The sequence below is a fragment of the Oncorhynchus gorbuscha genome, linkage group LG09 (genome assembly GCF_021184085.1).
Source record: "Oncorhynchus gorbuscha isolate QuinsamMale2020 ecotype Even-year linkage group LG09, OgorEven_v1.0, whole genome shotgun sequence".
Classification (NCBI taxonomy): Eukaryota; Metazoa; Chordata; class Actinopteri; order Salmoniformes; family Salmonidae; genus Oncorhynchus; species Oncorhynchus gorbuscha.
In genome coordinates, this window is record NC_060181.1 from 37,466,243 (window position 1) to 37,479,992 (window position 13,750).

General features: G+C 45.8%; 1 protein-coding gene across 2 annotated transcripts in view; it reads right to left on the bottom strand.

Moving 5' to 3' along the window:
• LOC124043504 (ectonucleotide pyrophosphatase/phosphodiesterase family member 2-like) overlaps positions 1-13,750 on the bottom strand; it is a 40,497-nt gene that overhangs the window by 24,419 nt on the left and 2,328 nt on the right. For both annotated transcript variants that reach the window (XM_046362163.1, XM_046362164.1), the window contains exons 3-18: positions 13,566-13,721; positions 12,885-13,010; positions 12,397-12,457; positions 12,027-12,124; positions 11,577-11,656; positions 11,238-11,357; positions 10,946-11,001; positions 10,221-10,286; positions 8,184-8,256; positions 7,747-7,855; positions 7,192-7,317; positions 7,024-7,055; positions 6,762-6,889; positions 6,545-6,629; positions 6,351-6,438; positions 6,019-6,188 (exon numbers count right to left, since the gene is read on the bottom strand). In XM_046362163.1, coding sequence (XP_046218119.1) covers positions 6,019-6,188; positions 6,351-6,438; positions 6,545-6,629; positions 6,762-6,889; positions 7,024-7,055; positions 7,192-7,317; positions 7,747-7,855; positions 8,184-8,256; positions 10,221-10,286; positions 10,946-11,001; positions 11,238-11,357; positions 11,577-11,656; positions 12,027-12,124; positions 12,397-12,457; positions 12,885-13,010; positions 13,566-13,721 — 1,574 coding nt within the window. The remainder of the gene's footprint in view (positions 1-6,018; positions 6,189-6,350; positions 6,439-6,544; positions 6,630-6,761; positions 6,890-7,023; positions 7,056-7,191; positions 7,318-7,746; positions 7,856-8,183; positions 8,257-10,220; positions 10,287-10,945; positions 11,002-11,237; positions 11,358-11,576; positions 11,657-12,026; positions 12,125-12,396; positions 12,458-12,884; positions 13,011-13,565; positions 13,722-13,750) is intronic.

Sequence of the window (13,750 nt, forward strand, 5' to 3'; positions counted from 1 at the left end):
GCCGTTTCAGACAGAGGTCCGCAATTCACGTCACAGTTTTGGAGGGAGTTCTGTCGTTTGATTGGTGCTTCCGTCAGTCTCTCTTCCGGTTTTCATCCCCAGTCTAACGGTCAAGCAGAAAGGGCCAATCAGACGATTGGTCGCATACTACGCAGCCTTTCTTTTAGAAACCCTGCGTCTTGGGCAGAACAGCTCCCCTGGGCAGAATACGCTCACAACTCGCTTCCTTCGTCTGCTACCGGGCTATCTCCGTTTCAGAGTAGTCTGGGTTACCAGCCTCCTCTGTTCTCGTCCCAGCTCGCCGAGTCCAGCGTTCCCTCCGCTCAGGCGTTTGTCCAACGTTGTGAGCGCACCTGGAGGAGGGTGAGGTCTGCACTTTGCCGTTACAGGACGCAGACTGTGAGAGCCGCCAATAAACGTAGGATTAAGAGTCCTAGGTATTGTCGCAGCCAGAGAGTGTGGCTTTCCACTCGTAACCTTCCCCTTACGACAGCTTCTCGTAAGTTGACTCCGCGGTTCATTGGTCCGTTCCGTGTCTCCCAGGTCGTCAAATCCTGTCGCTGTGCGACTGCTTCTTCCGCGACATCTTCGTCACGTCCATCCTGTCTTCCATGTCTCCTGTGTCAAGCCCTTTCTTCGCACCCCCGTTCGTCTTCCCCCCCCGTCCTTGTCGAGGGCGCACCTATTTACAAGGTACGTAGGATCATGGACATGCGTTCTCGGGGACGTGGTCACCAGTACTTAGTGGATTGGGAGGGTTACGGTCCTGAGGAGAGGAGTTGGGTTCCATCTCGGGACGTGCTGGACCGTTCGCTGATTGATGATTTCCTCTGTTGCCGCCAGGATTCCTCCTCGAGTGCGCCAGGAGGCGCTCGGTGAGTGGGGGGGTACTGTCATGTTTTGTCTTATATTGTCTTGTCATTATGCTTTCCCTTCTGTTCGTTTCCCCCTGCTGGTCTTATTAGGTTCGTTCCCTTTTTCTATCCCTCTCTCTCCCCCTCCCCCTCTCTCCTCTCTCTATCGTTCCGTTCCTGCTCCCAGCTGTTCCTCATTCTCCTAACTCACTCATTTAGTCTTTTCACACCTGTCCCCTATTTTGTCCTCTGATTAGAGTCCCTATTTCTCCCCTTGTTTTCCGCTTCTGTCCTTGTCGGATCCTTATATGATGTTCGCTGTGCTGTGTCATTGTCTCGCCCTGTCGTGTCTTGTCTCCTTCAGATGCTGCGTGTGAGCAGGTGTCTAAGTCTGCTACGGTCGGTGCCTTCCCGAGGCAACCTGCAGTCAATGGTCGAGTCTCCAGTCTGTCCTCGTCACTACGAGTGGATTTAAGTTTTTTCATGTTTTGTTTTCGTCTTTAATTGTCCAGGAGATTGCTTTTGCCTTTTATTGGAATAAAGACTCTGTTTTCGCCAAGTCGCTTTTGGGTCCTCATTCACCTGCATAACAGGTTTATATGTTGTATTTCGTATTGGGGTTTGTATTAATTGGGAGTGTGTATTAGTAGGGGTGTGTCTAGTTAGGCTTGGCTGCCTGAGGCGATTCCTAATTGGAGTCAGCTGATTCTAGTTGTCTCGGATTGGGAACCGTATTTAGGTAGCTTGAGTGCGCGTTGTATTTCGTGGGTGATTGTACCTGTCTCTGTGTTAGTCACCAGATAGGCTGTAATTAGTTTCACTCGTTTGTTGTTTTCGTATTTTCAGTTATTTCATGTACCGTATTTTCTTCATTAAAAGTCATGAGTAACCTACACGCTGCATTTCGGTCTGACTCTCTCCAAACAACAGACGAAGTTCATTACAGAATCACCCACCATTCACAGACCGAGCAGCGTGTGAACTGGCAGGATCTAAAGGAGGACGTTATGGACGGCAGAAGCAAGGAGTATACTACGTGGGAAGAAATCGACAGGTGGGCGGCCGACCCAGAGCGAGTGCAGGAGCCCGCCTGGGATTCCCTACAGCAATGCGAGGAGGGCTACAGGCGAATCGAATCAACGAAAAAGACACGCCGGAAAAAACGGAGAGGCGCTGGTTTAAACAGGCAGCGACAGCTGGAGCAGCAAAGGGAGGATGAATTATTTGGAGAATGGACATGGGAAGACGTGTTGGATGGTAAAGGTTGTTACACTTGGGAGGAGATATTGGCCGGAAGAGATCGCCTCCCATGGGAACAGGTGGAGGCACTAAGGAGAGCAGAGGCAGCGGGAGATAGGAGCCGATGATACGAGGGAACACGGTTGGCAAGGAAATCGGAAAAACAGCCCAAAAACATTATTGGGGGGGAGCTAGAAGGGAGAATAGTTATGCCAGGTAGGAGACCTGCGCATACTCCCTGTGCTCACCGTTGGGCTAGAGAGACCGGGCAGGCACCGTGTTATGCTATGGAGCGCACAGTGTTTTCAATGCGGGAGCATAGCCCGGTGAGGCACATACCAGCTCTTCCTATTGGCCGGGCTAGAGTGGGCATCGAGCCAGGTAAGCTTGGGCAGGCTCGGTGCTCAAGAGCTCCAGTGCGCCTGCACGGTCCGGTCTATCCAGAGCCACCTCTACACACCAGTCCTCCGGTAGCAGCTCCCCGCACCAGGCTTCCTGTGCGTGTCCTCGCGCCAGTACCACCAGTTCCAGCACCACGCACCAGGCCTCCAGTGCGCCTCGCCTGTTCAGCACAGCCAGTGCTTTTCTCCCCTCCTGTGCTATCGGAGTCTCCAGCCTGTTTAGCGCAGCCAGAGCCTTTCTCCTCTCCTGCGCTGCCGGAGTCTCCTGTCTGTCCAGCGCCACCAGTGCTACCAGTCGGCCCAGCGCGTCCAGTGCGCCTTGCCTGTTCAGCGCAGCCAGAGCTTTTCTCCTCTCCTGCACTGTTGGAGTCTCCCGCCTGTTCAGCGCAGCCAGAGCCTTTCTCCTCTCCTGCGCTGCCGGAGTCTCCTGTCTGTCCAGCGCCACCAGTGCTACCAGTCGGCCCAGCGCGTCCAGTGCGCCTCGCCTGTTCAGCGCAGCCAGAGCTTTTCTCCTCTCCTGCACTGTTGGAGTCTTCCGCCTGTTCAGCTCAGCCAGAGCCTTTCTCCTCTCCTGCGCTGCCGGAGTCTCCTGTCTGCCCAGCGCAGCCAGTCGGCCCAGCGTCACCAGTCTGCCAGGATCCGCCAGAAGTGCCAGTCTGCCAGGATCCGCCAGAAGTGCCAGTCTGCCAAGATCTTCTACATCGGCCAGACAACCTGAATCAACCAGGTCCACCAGCCAGCCAGGATTTACCGGAGCCTACTACCTGCCTGAGCTTCCTCTCAGTACTGAGCTTCCTTTCAGTACTAGGCTTCCTCTCTGTACTGGGCTCCCTCTCAGTACCGAGCTTCCCCTCAGTACTGGGCTGCTTCGGTCCCGGGCTGCCCCTCTGTCCCGGGCTGCCCCTCTGTCCCGAGCTGCCCCTCTGTCCCGAGCTGCCCCTCTGTCCCGAGCTGCCCCTCTGTCCCGAGCTGCCCCTCTGTCCCGAGCTGCCCCTCGGTCCCGAGCTGCCCCTCAGTTATGTGGGGATCAGGGTGAGGACTATTAGGCCATGGTCGGCGGAGAAGGTGGATTATCCTAGGACGCGAAGGGGAGGAACTGGGACATTTATGGAGTGGGGTCCACGTCCCGAGCCAGAACCGCCACCATGGACAGACGCCCACCCGGACCCTCCCTATGCTCTTGAGGTGCGTCCCGGAGTCCGCACCTTAGGGGGGGTTCTGTCACGCCTTGGTCATTGTATCTTGTGTTTTTGTTATATGTTTGGGTAGGCCAGGGTGTGACATGGGTTTATATGTTGTATTTCGTATTGGGGTTTGTATTAATTGGGAGTGTGTATTAGTAGGGGTGTGTCTAGTTAGGCTTGGCTGCCTGAGGCGATTCCTAATTGGAGTCAGCTGATTCTAGTTGTCCCGGATTGGGAACCGTATTTAGGTAGCTTGAGTGCGCGTTGTATTTCGTGGGTGATTGTACCTGTCTCTGTGTTAGGCTGTAATTAGTTTCACTCGTTTGTTGTTTTCGTATTTTCAGTTATTTCATGTACCGTATTTTCTTCATTAAAAGTCATGAGTAACCTACACGCTGCATTTCGGTCTGACTCTCTCCAAACAACAGACGAAGTTCATTACAAATATAAACTAAAGTAAAAAAAAAAATAGTAACACAAGAATATTACATAACAATAATGAGGCTATATACAGGGGGTACCGGTACCGAGTCAATGTGTGGTGTTACAGGTTAGTCGAGATCATTTGTAAAGTGACTATGCATAGTTAATAAACAGCGAGTAGCAGCAATGTAAAAACAAAGTGGGGGGAGTTCCATGTAAATATTCCGAGTGGCCATTTGATCAATTGTTCAGCAGTCTTATGGCTTAGGGCTGAAGCTGTTAAGGAGCCTTTTGGTTTTAAACTTGGCGCTCCAGTACCGCTTGCCGTGCTGTAGCAGAGAGAACAGTCTATGACTTGGGTGACTGGAGTCTTTGACAATTTATCGGGCCTTCCTCTGACACCTCCGAGTATACACAGTGGGGAGAACAAGTATTTGATACACTGACGATTTTGCAGGTTTTCCTACTTACAAAGCATGTAGAGGTCTGTCATTTTTTTAATCATAGGTACACTTCAACTGTGAGAGGCGGAATCTAAAATAATCTAAAACAAAAATCCAGAAAATCACATTGTATGATTTTTAAGTAATTGTGAAGATTTACAGAAAACGTTTGACCTCTGTCATTGCCAACAAAGGGTATATAACAAAGTATTGAGATAAACTTTTGTTATTGACCAAATACTTATTTTCCACCATAATTTGCAAATAAATTCATAAAAAAATCCTACAATGTGATTTTCTGGATTTTTTTTCTCATTTTGTCTGTCATAGTTGAAGTGTATGGTGTGTATGGTGAAAATTACAGGCCTCTCTCATCTTTTTAAGTGGGAGAACTTGCACAATTGGTGGCTGACTAAATACTTTTTTGCCCCACTGTAAATAAGAACTCTCTTGGTAGACCATGTGGGCTAATGCTTATCATGAGGTATTCTACCTCAGGCAAGCAATACCTTGAGACTTCTTTGATATTAGACATCGCGCATCAGCAGTTATTGACAAATAGACACACACCTCCGCCCTCTTCTTACAAGACGTAGCTGCTCTGTCCTGCCGATGTACGGAGAAGCCAGCCAGTTCTATATTATCTGTGTCGTTATTCAACCACATCTCGGTGAAACATAAGATATTACAGTTTTTAATGTCCCGTTGGTAGGATAGTCTCAATCGTAGATCGTCCAGTTTGTTTCCAATGATTGCACGTTGGCCAATAATACGGAGGGAAGTGGTGGTTTACCTACTCGTCGGCAAATTCTTACAAGGCACCCCGCCCTCCTCCACCTTTTCCTCTGTGTTTTCTTCACGCTGATGATGGGGTTTTAGGCCTTGTCTTGACAAAGCAGTATATCCTTCGCGTCAGATTCATTAAAATAAAGTCTTTGTCCAGTTCGAGTTGAGTAATCGCTATTCTGATGTCCAGAAGCTCTTTTCGGTCATAAGAGACGGTAGCAGCAACATTATGTACAAAATGAGTTACAAACAATGCGAAAAAACAAACAAAATAGAACAGTTGGTTAGGAGCCCGTAAAATGGCAGCCATCCCCTCCGGCGCCATTATAAGAAAGAGAGTTCCAAACCTCTCTGCCAATACCAGCTAGTTTTTAGTTTTACCTTCCCTAATCAGACCAGTTCCAGACAGTCCTAGCTAAATTCTTGCTTGAGAAATTGCTCTTTGATAAGAAGCTATTTTTGTTTCTTTTTGACCATTTTAATTGAAAACAACAACAGTAAGGTACTTAATAGTTACCTTTAAGAAGTGATTTCAAGAATTTATGTGTCATTAAGTTGAAATAAATGGAAAGGAATTGCAATTTTAATGTAGCTCCCAAATGACCTGAAATTAAAATGGAATGGACCCCAACCCTGTTACTCTATGAAACTCTTTGAGTTGGTTTCCAGTCATGACCTCACCACTGACCTCATTGTCACAGCTACATCCCAAGTCGTAGGTTGTGGCAGAGGTGGCGTCAGAGGTGGTGGGTGCGGTCACTTCTTCTGGCATGATCGGTGTGAAAGGAGGAGCTTTCAGCATGTCATTCAGACTGCCATGGGTTCCATTGTTAGGGGCAGGGACTAAGCCCAGGAGGTCTGGGAAAGAAGGGCATATGAGATGGATGCTACAAAGTTTCCACAGAGACTTTATATTTCCTGGTTATGAAATAACTCTTGTAAATATTGGTTTCAGAGTAATCAGGGGTGCCAACAAATAAGCTCATACTAGCACTTAATAAGTACAGAAAGAAATCGTACCGCACATGACATTGTACAACTCAATATTTTCAAATTCTGCCACTTTGGTCTGGAACATAAAGCTTGGTCCATAGCCCAAAAAGATTGTCTATATTGGGAACAAACATTGGAAACAATGTAAGCACAAACAGCTAAGAATAGAATACAGTATGTGAAAATTGTTGCACTGATAGAATGTTAATTTAAGTGGTTACCCGCATACTGGTGATCTTATTGTCAAATCCGTGGTCACCAAAGAAACCACATCTCCCAGGATGCCTCCTGTTTTCAGGTACTTTCCTGCATCACATAGAAAGAATACACAAAATAAAAAGCATTACAAAAATACCAATTAGTCCACAAATTCCATATAATGCTTTTAACTTAATCTAGTTGAGTTGATAGTATTAGTAGTGTAGAGAAATACAATACCAAGCAACGTGCCACTTTCTCTCCATGAGTAAGTGGACAGCCTCAATTCTGCGGTTGTTGGCGTAGTGAAGCCGTTTCGGGAGGTGTTGTTTCAAGTAAGGCTTAAAGTGCTGGGTTGGCATTTTACACTGAAAAACAAGGTCATTACATGGACTCTGTGACCACACATGTAGATGACTTACTGTAAGTTCTACACAGCCAGCAAAATATCTAACAAAAACATAATAATTGTTTAGTTTTTTTTTTTTTCATGTGCACTTACTGTAAGATTTGCCACAACTACTTTTGGGTCATCTGAAAAAAGTAAACATAAAAAAGTAAAACAGATACATAGGAAAATAAACTAGAAAGAAATAAATATGTGTGAACACATTCTAGTTCACACATCTAGCCTGCTACATCCATTCTCTTACAGTACTGTGTAACTCACAGGTGGTTGATTTGGGATCCCGGGCCCGGATTCTCCCAACAGATCCATGGATCAGATTGATCTCATCCACGTTCACAGGATAGGTACTGAGGAACTCAGTCCTATCACAGTGGGCCTCCTCCATTCCTAGGGGGGGGGGAGAGAGACAAGTTAACATAAGCCAAAATAAACATTATTTTATGCTTGTAAAAAGGTTTTCTGGTTGTAGAGACATCAAATAACTAGATTACAACAAGGTACAATGTTATCAAGACATCAGGGAAAGACATCTGGTTTGGGTGTTATTCAGGGGTGGCAGGTAGCCAAGTGGTTAGAGTGTTGGGCCAGTAACCAAAAGGTTGCTGGATTGAATCCCTGGCTGACAACGTAAAAATCTGTTGTTCTACCCCTGAACAAGGCAGTTAGCCCACTGTTCCCCAGTAGGGCCTCATTGTAAATAATAATTTGTTCTTAACTGACTTGCCTAGTTAAATTAACAAAATATTAAGTCAGTTAACCAGAGTAGACATAGGGTAGTGCAGATGCAATTCGAAATTGTGGTCTATTCTTCCATACCATGGTCTCCAACGACAATGATGTTGACACAGCGGTGTAGGTTCATCTGCTTCAGGCCATTCATCAGCTGTCCAATGACATTATCAATCTCCCTCAGGGGGTTGTCCAACTACAGCACACAAAACACACCAAGGTTACTACAAGTCATGCCTCAAGAACAATCTCTGGAATTTGTCAATTGTGGTTCATGATAACATTTGACCTGTATTTACAGTATCGATGAGTAAATATCACCGTAGTTAGAGAGCACAGCATTATTTAGCCGGTTAAAATGAGTTGTTCTTACGTGAAACATCCCCCACAACACCCACACCATCCCATAGCAACCTTTAACCATCTTTTGCCTAATTTCGTCCACCAGCCAGTTCTCGCTCTCTCTGTCGAACCAATTTGAGCCTGGGGATGAGGTTATTTCTGGCCCAATCAGAGGAGCTCACCTCATTGCTGAAGGGCCCCAGTCTGTGTCCGAAGGTGTCTGGTTGCTCTGAGTGGACAGCGTACACATAGGGCCTAGAAATAGCACACAGACACACATCTCAACCACTGACCCATACTCAGTACAGACACACAGCTCAACCACTGACCTCAGTACAGACACACAGCTCAACCACTGACCTCAGTACAGACACACAGCTCAACCTCTGACCTCAGTACAGACACACAGCTCAACCTCTGACCCCAGTACAGACACACAGCTCAACCACTGACACCAATACAGACACACTGCTCAACCACTGACCCATAATTAGTACAGTAACTTGCTTCTCTATTCAGTATCTATTAATACTCGTATATACACTGCTCAAAAAAATAAAGGGAACACTTAAACAACACAATGTAACTCCAAGTCAATCACACTTCTGTGAAATCAAACTGTCCACTTAGGAAGCAACACTGATTGACAATAAATGTCACATGCTTTTGTCCAAATGGAATAGACAACAGGTGGAAATTATAGGCAATTAGCAAGACACCCCTAATAAAGGAGTGGTTCTGCATGTAGTGACCTCAGACCACTTCTCAGTTCCTATGCTTCCTGGCTGATGTTTTGGTCAATTTTGAATGCTGGTGGTGCTTTCACTCTAGTGGTAGCATGAGACGGAGTCTACAACCCACACAAGTGGTAGTGCAGCTCATCCAGGATGGCACATCAATGCGAGCTGTGGCAAGAAGATTTGCTGTGTCTGTCAGCGTAGTGTCCAGAGCATGGATGCACTACCAGGAGACAGGCCAGTACATCAGGAGACGTGGAGGAGGCCGTAGGAGGGCAACAACCCAGCAGCAGGACCGCTACCTCCGCCTTTATGCAAGGAGGAGCAGGAGGAGCACTGCCAGAGCCCTGCAAAATGACCTCCAGCAGGCCACAAATGTGCATGTGTCTGCTCAAACGGTCAGAAACAGACTCCATGAGGGTGGTATGAGGGCCCGACGTCCACAGGTGGGGGTTGTGCTTACAGCCCAACACCGTGTAGGACGTTTGGCATTTGCCAGAGAACACCAAGATTGGCAAATTCGCCACTGGCGCCCTGTGCTCTTCACAGATGAAAGCAGGTTCACACTGAGCACATGTGACAGACGTGACAGAGTCTGGAGACGCTGTGGAGAACGTTCTGCTGCCTGCAACATCCTCCAGCATGACCGGTTTGGCGGTGGGTCAGTCATGGTGTGGGGTGGCATTTCTTTGGGGGGCCGCACAGCCCTCCATGTGCTCGCCAGAGGTAGCCTGACTGCCATTAGGTACCGAGATGAGATCCTCAGACCCCTTGTGAGACCATATGCTGGTGCGGTTGGCCCTGGGTTCCTCCTAATGCAAGACAATGCTAGACCTCATGTGGCTGGAGTGTGTCAGCAGTTCCTGCCAGAGGAAGGCATTGATGCTATGGACTGGCACATCTGGGACATCATGTCTCGCTCCATCCACCAACGCCACATTGCACCACAGACTGTCCAGGAGTTGGCGGATGTTTTAGTCCAGGTCTGGGAGGAGATCCCTCAGGAGACCATCCGCCACCTCATCAGGAGCATGCCCAGGTTTGTAGGGAGGTCATACAGGCACGTGGCGGCCACACACACTACTGAGCCTTTATTTTGACTTGTTTTAAGGACATTACATCAAAGTTGGATCAGCCTGTAGTGTGGTTTTCCACTTTAATTTTGAGTGTGACTCCAAATCCAGACCTCCATGGGTTGATAAATTTGATTTCCATTGATCATTTTTGGGTGATTTTGTTGTCAGCACATTCATCTATGTAAAGAAAAAAGTATTTAATAAGAATATTTCCTTCATTCAGATCTAGGATGTGTTATTTTAGTGTTCCCTTTATTTTTTTGAGCAGTGTATATTAATGCCCCCGCCCCCTCCCAAATTAGTCCACCTGAGTGTCTAGGGGAAATTTGGTTGGACAAATTGGTGGAAGTGAGGTTGGCACAGGTTGATGTTAACATTAAATGAGCATTGGGGATGAATATCTAACCTCTCATCGTCAGGAAGACTTAGCCAACGCAAGATGGTCAGGATTCTCCTCTCCAGTGGAATCACCCTGCAACGACACAGATATGTCAGTCAAGTATACTTGCAGGTATCTCATGGTTTAGTTCTAGATTAACTGCATGATATGGGGGTAAAACATTTTAGAAAAAATCCAAAAGGGTGCCAAAACATAGAAAATATCAACCAAAGTGTTCGTCTGGCAGTCTAACGTGGCTCTCATGTGTGTATACTAATTAGCGAAACTTGCTAGCAAAACAAGCTGGACTCTACGCTACCATGCTTTGAGAGCTCAATGGCCAATGTGTCTGCTTGAATGGGGGGTATTGTTTGTAAAGATGTGCTGTAGGAAGGACCAGCTCCCTCGTGCTTATTAGGTCATAGATATGCAAATGATTTGCGTCAATTCACAAGTAAAATCACAACTTATTTGTATTTATATTGACCCTTATCTTTAAACTACGTTTCACCACTCAATGGGTGGGTGGGTGGGGGGGTGTAAAGATGGTAATACCATGGATCCGTTAGCTATTTGATATGGAATATTAGGACTCCTTTAGGTATAAAAAAAAATATATAAAAATGATTTGATACAATATTGAATTTGGCCTTTACTGCTATAGCCCATAGAAACGCACTGAATAACACATTCATAAATGGTGAAACTGACAGTCAAAAAAACAAAGTAATTAACAAAGAGAGTTAACACACCATGGCCAGAAGAAGGTGCCTGCCTTCACCCCTTGCTTCTCTGCAGTGATCCAGATCTACAGACATACAGGGAAACAAGCATTGTTCCAAGCACAGATATAAAACATGAGGCATACAGTATGCAAAAAATCCATTCACTTATTATCTTATCCATTCCTAACCACTTGATACTGCTCCAAGTTGCTTTCTTACACTAAAAATGTCCTTGTGCTCCTGCAAACGTATTGGTGTATTTCCCTAAGTTTAAAAAAACGTGTAAGTGTGAAGAATTGGACAGTATCTATACACTCACAGGTTGGCCACCCCACCAGCGGTGGTTCAGTTTCTCCCTCCCCCTCAAGTGGAAATTGGCGTCAAACACGGGGTCGTGCATCGAGTTTCCCACTATTCCATGAGACTCAGGATAAAGCCCCTTGAAAACATCACAACTCACAGAGTTATGAGAGAAACATCGTTGAAACATCATTAATCGGTTTAAAAGTTGTTACAATGTTATTATAATGTCGTTACATGTTTTTACACTGTACATGGACATGTATTGGAAACCATCTAATTGAAAACCTATTTTATTTCAAGTTTCAATAAAACAGTGTAAATTCATATGGACATGCATCGGAATAAGTAAACATACCGTGGCAAGAGTATACAAATTGGGGAAAGTTTTGGAGGGGTACACTGGTCGCATGTAGGGTGCATGAGTGCCACATGTTCCTATATGGAAATAAATTAGCCAATGATCAGTAGCCTCGAATCTTTCATCACACTGCATGATAACTAAACACATCCATTCTGATCTAAAACATAATAGAGTAGAGTAGCGGGGTTTTTTCCCTCGAGAGACCCCTATGCCTTCTAGGGAGTTTTTCCTAGCCACTGTGCTTCTGCCTCTGCATGGCTTGCTCTTTGGGGTTTTAGACTGGGTATCTGTAAGGTACTTTGTGACAACTGCTAACGTAAAAACGGCTTTACAAAATAAATGATTGACATGCAAGTTATCGGGGTACTTCACCTTTTCTGCCTTCAATGCCATTAGCTACAGTATGGCCTATCTAGTGTCAGGATGTGAGTGGGAGTGACTTACTCAGTTTCTCCATGTTGGGGATCACCGCTTTGCCCTTCTTCATATAGGAGGCCCGGAACCCATCCACCGACAGCATGATCAGAGGAGGGCGGATAAAACTGGGAAGAATGATCAAATACTCAAAAGCTGTCATAGAAAATTAAATGTTGATAAGATATCACTTCTTTAGTTTACACAAATTATATGGGAACCATATGGCCTAGCAGTGTTAGGTCAAAAAGTGCCAACAGGGCTACTGGTTCCAGTCCAAGTTGGAGGTGACTGCTCAACTGCTGCCACTTTCCCCAGACCATGAAGCCATTGTCGCTGTTTCTGAGGATAAAATCATAACTAATAAGAAAACATTCTTGAGTTTTTGATTCAAACTTACCCTGCAGGACATTCAGGGCCTGTGATGTCCTCACACTCACCATCCACCCATTTAGTGTCTCCTGCAATAGGAGAATTTGAAAAGTCTAGCACATGATCTAGTAAAAGTCTGTTGCCGGTTCATTGGAATTTGATTCAAAATAAGAATTTTCTTCACACTGCTTGTTGCAAAGTTTCACTTAATTTCAAAAATATGCAGATTAGCAAGGGTTGTCAGAGTATGAGGATGATACATATAATACATGTATACCATGAAGAATGTGAAAGTTACTCACAGTTTGCACTTTTTATCGGTTCATTGTAAGCAAACAATATATGTGAAGCTAATGCACTTCTGTCCAAAGGAAGATGCAAGACAAGAACCCAAAGCCCACATCCTATGTCACCTTCTAACCAAATGCCTTCCCATTTGGGTCTCAATATGAAATGAACTAACCTAAATTAACTTTCTTTAACAGCCTTTCAGACATCCCAAGTTTGAGTGTGTACCTTTGCAGAGGGCTTTGTAGTTGGTGCAGCAGTCTCCTTTCTTCAGACAATCTTCTGAGCAGTGGCATGCATGTTCATCATTCCTCATCTCCCCACAGCGATCTTCACTGCACTCAAAGCCACCCGCTGCACCAGGGAAGGGACATAAGAGTCTGTATTCAGCATCAACAACTAGCTACAACAGGACCAGTCATGACTCATGGACAAAAATCAATCAGAAAGCAAATTCAACATCAGCCATTGTTTAATTTGGTTTAATTATTTTCAACAGTAGTGGATGGTTATAATCTGTTCATATTGGGGATTGTAAACTTGGTGGTTCGAGCCCTGAATACTGATTGGCTAAAAGCCATGGTACATCAGACCGTATACCATGGGTAAACATGTCTTTTTACTGCTATAATTACGTTGGTAACCAGTTTATAATAGCATTAAGGCACCTCGGGTGTTTGTGGTATACGGCCAATATACCACGGCTAAGGGCTGTATACAGGCACTCCTTGTTGCGTGATGCTTAAGAACAGCCCTTAGCCATGGTATAATAGCAATAATGCACTTTTGGTGTTAGTGGTTTACGGCCATATAGCACAACCCCTCGGGTCTATTGTGCAATTATACCATGGCACCACAGTAAGAGACACCGTAAGAAAAAATAGTTCAAAGACAAGCTGGTACACAAACCTGTTTTTAAACAGTGCTCATCGAAATCTGAGCAGCAGCTGTAGTAGGTTTTGCACAAGTTGTCACATCTGCAACCTGGCGGTAAAGCTTCTTCCAATTCGAAACATCTGCCCTTACATGATCCTGCTGAGCTCACCCACAGGGAGTCTGAGATAGCTGGGACAAGAGAACACCATTACACAATG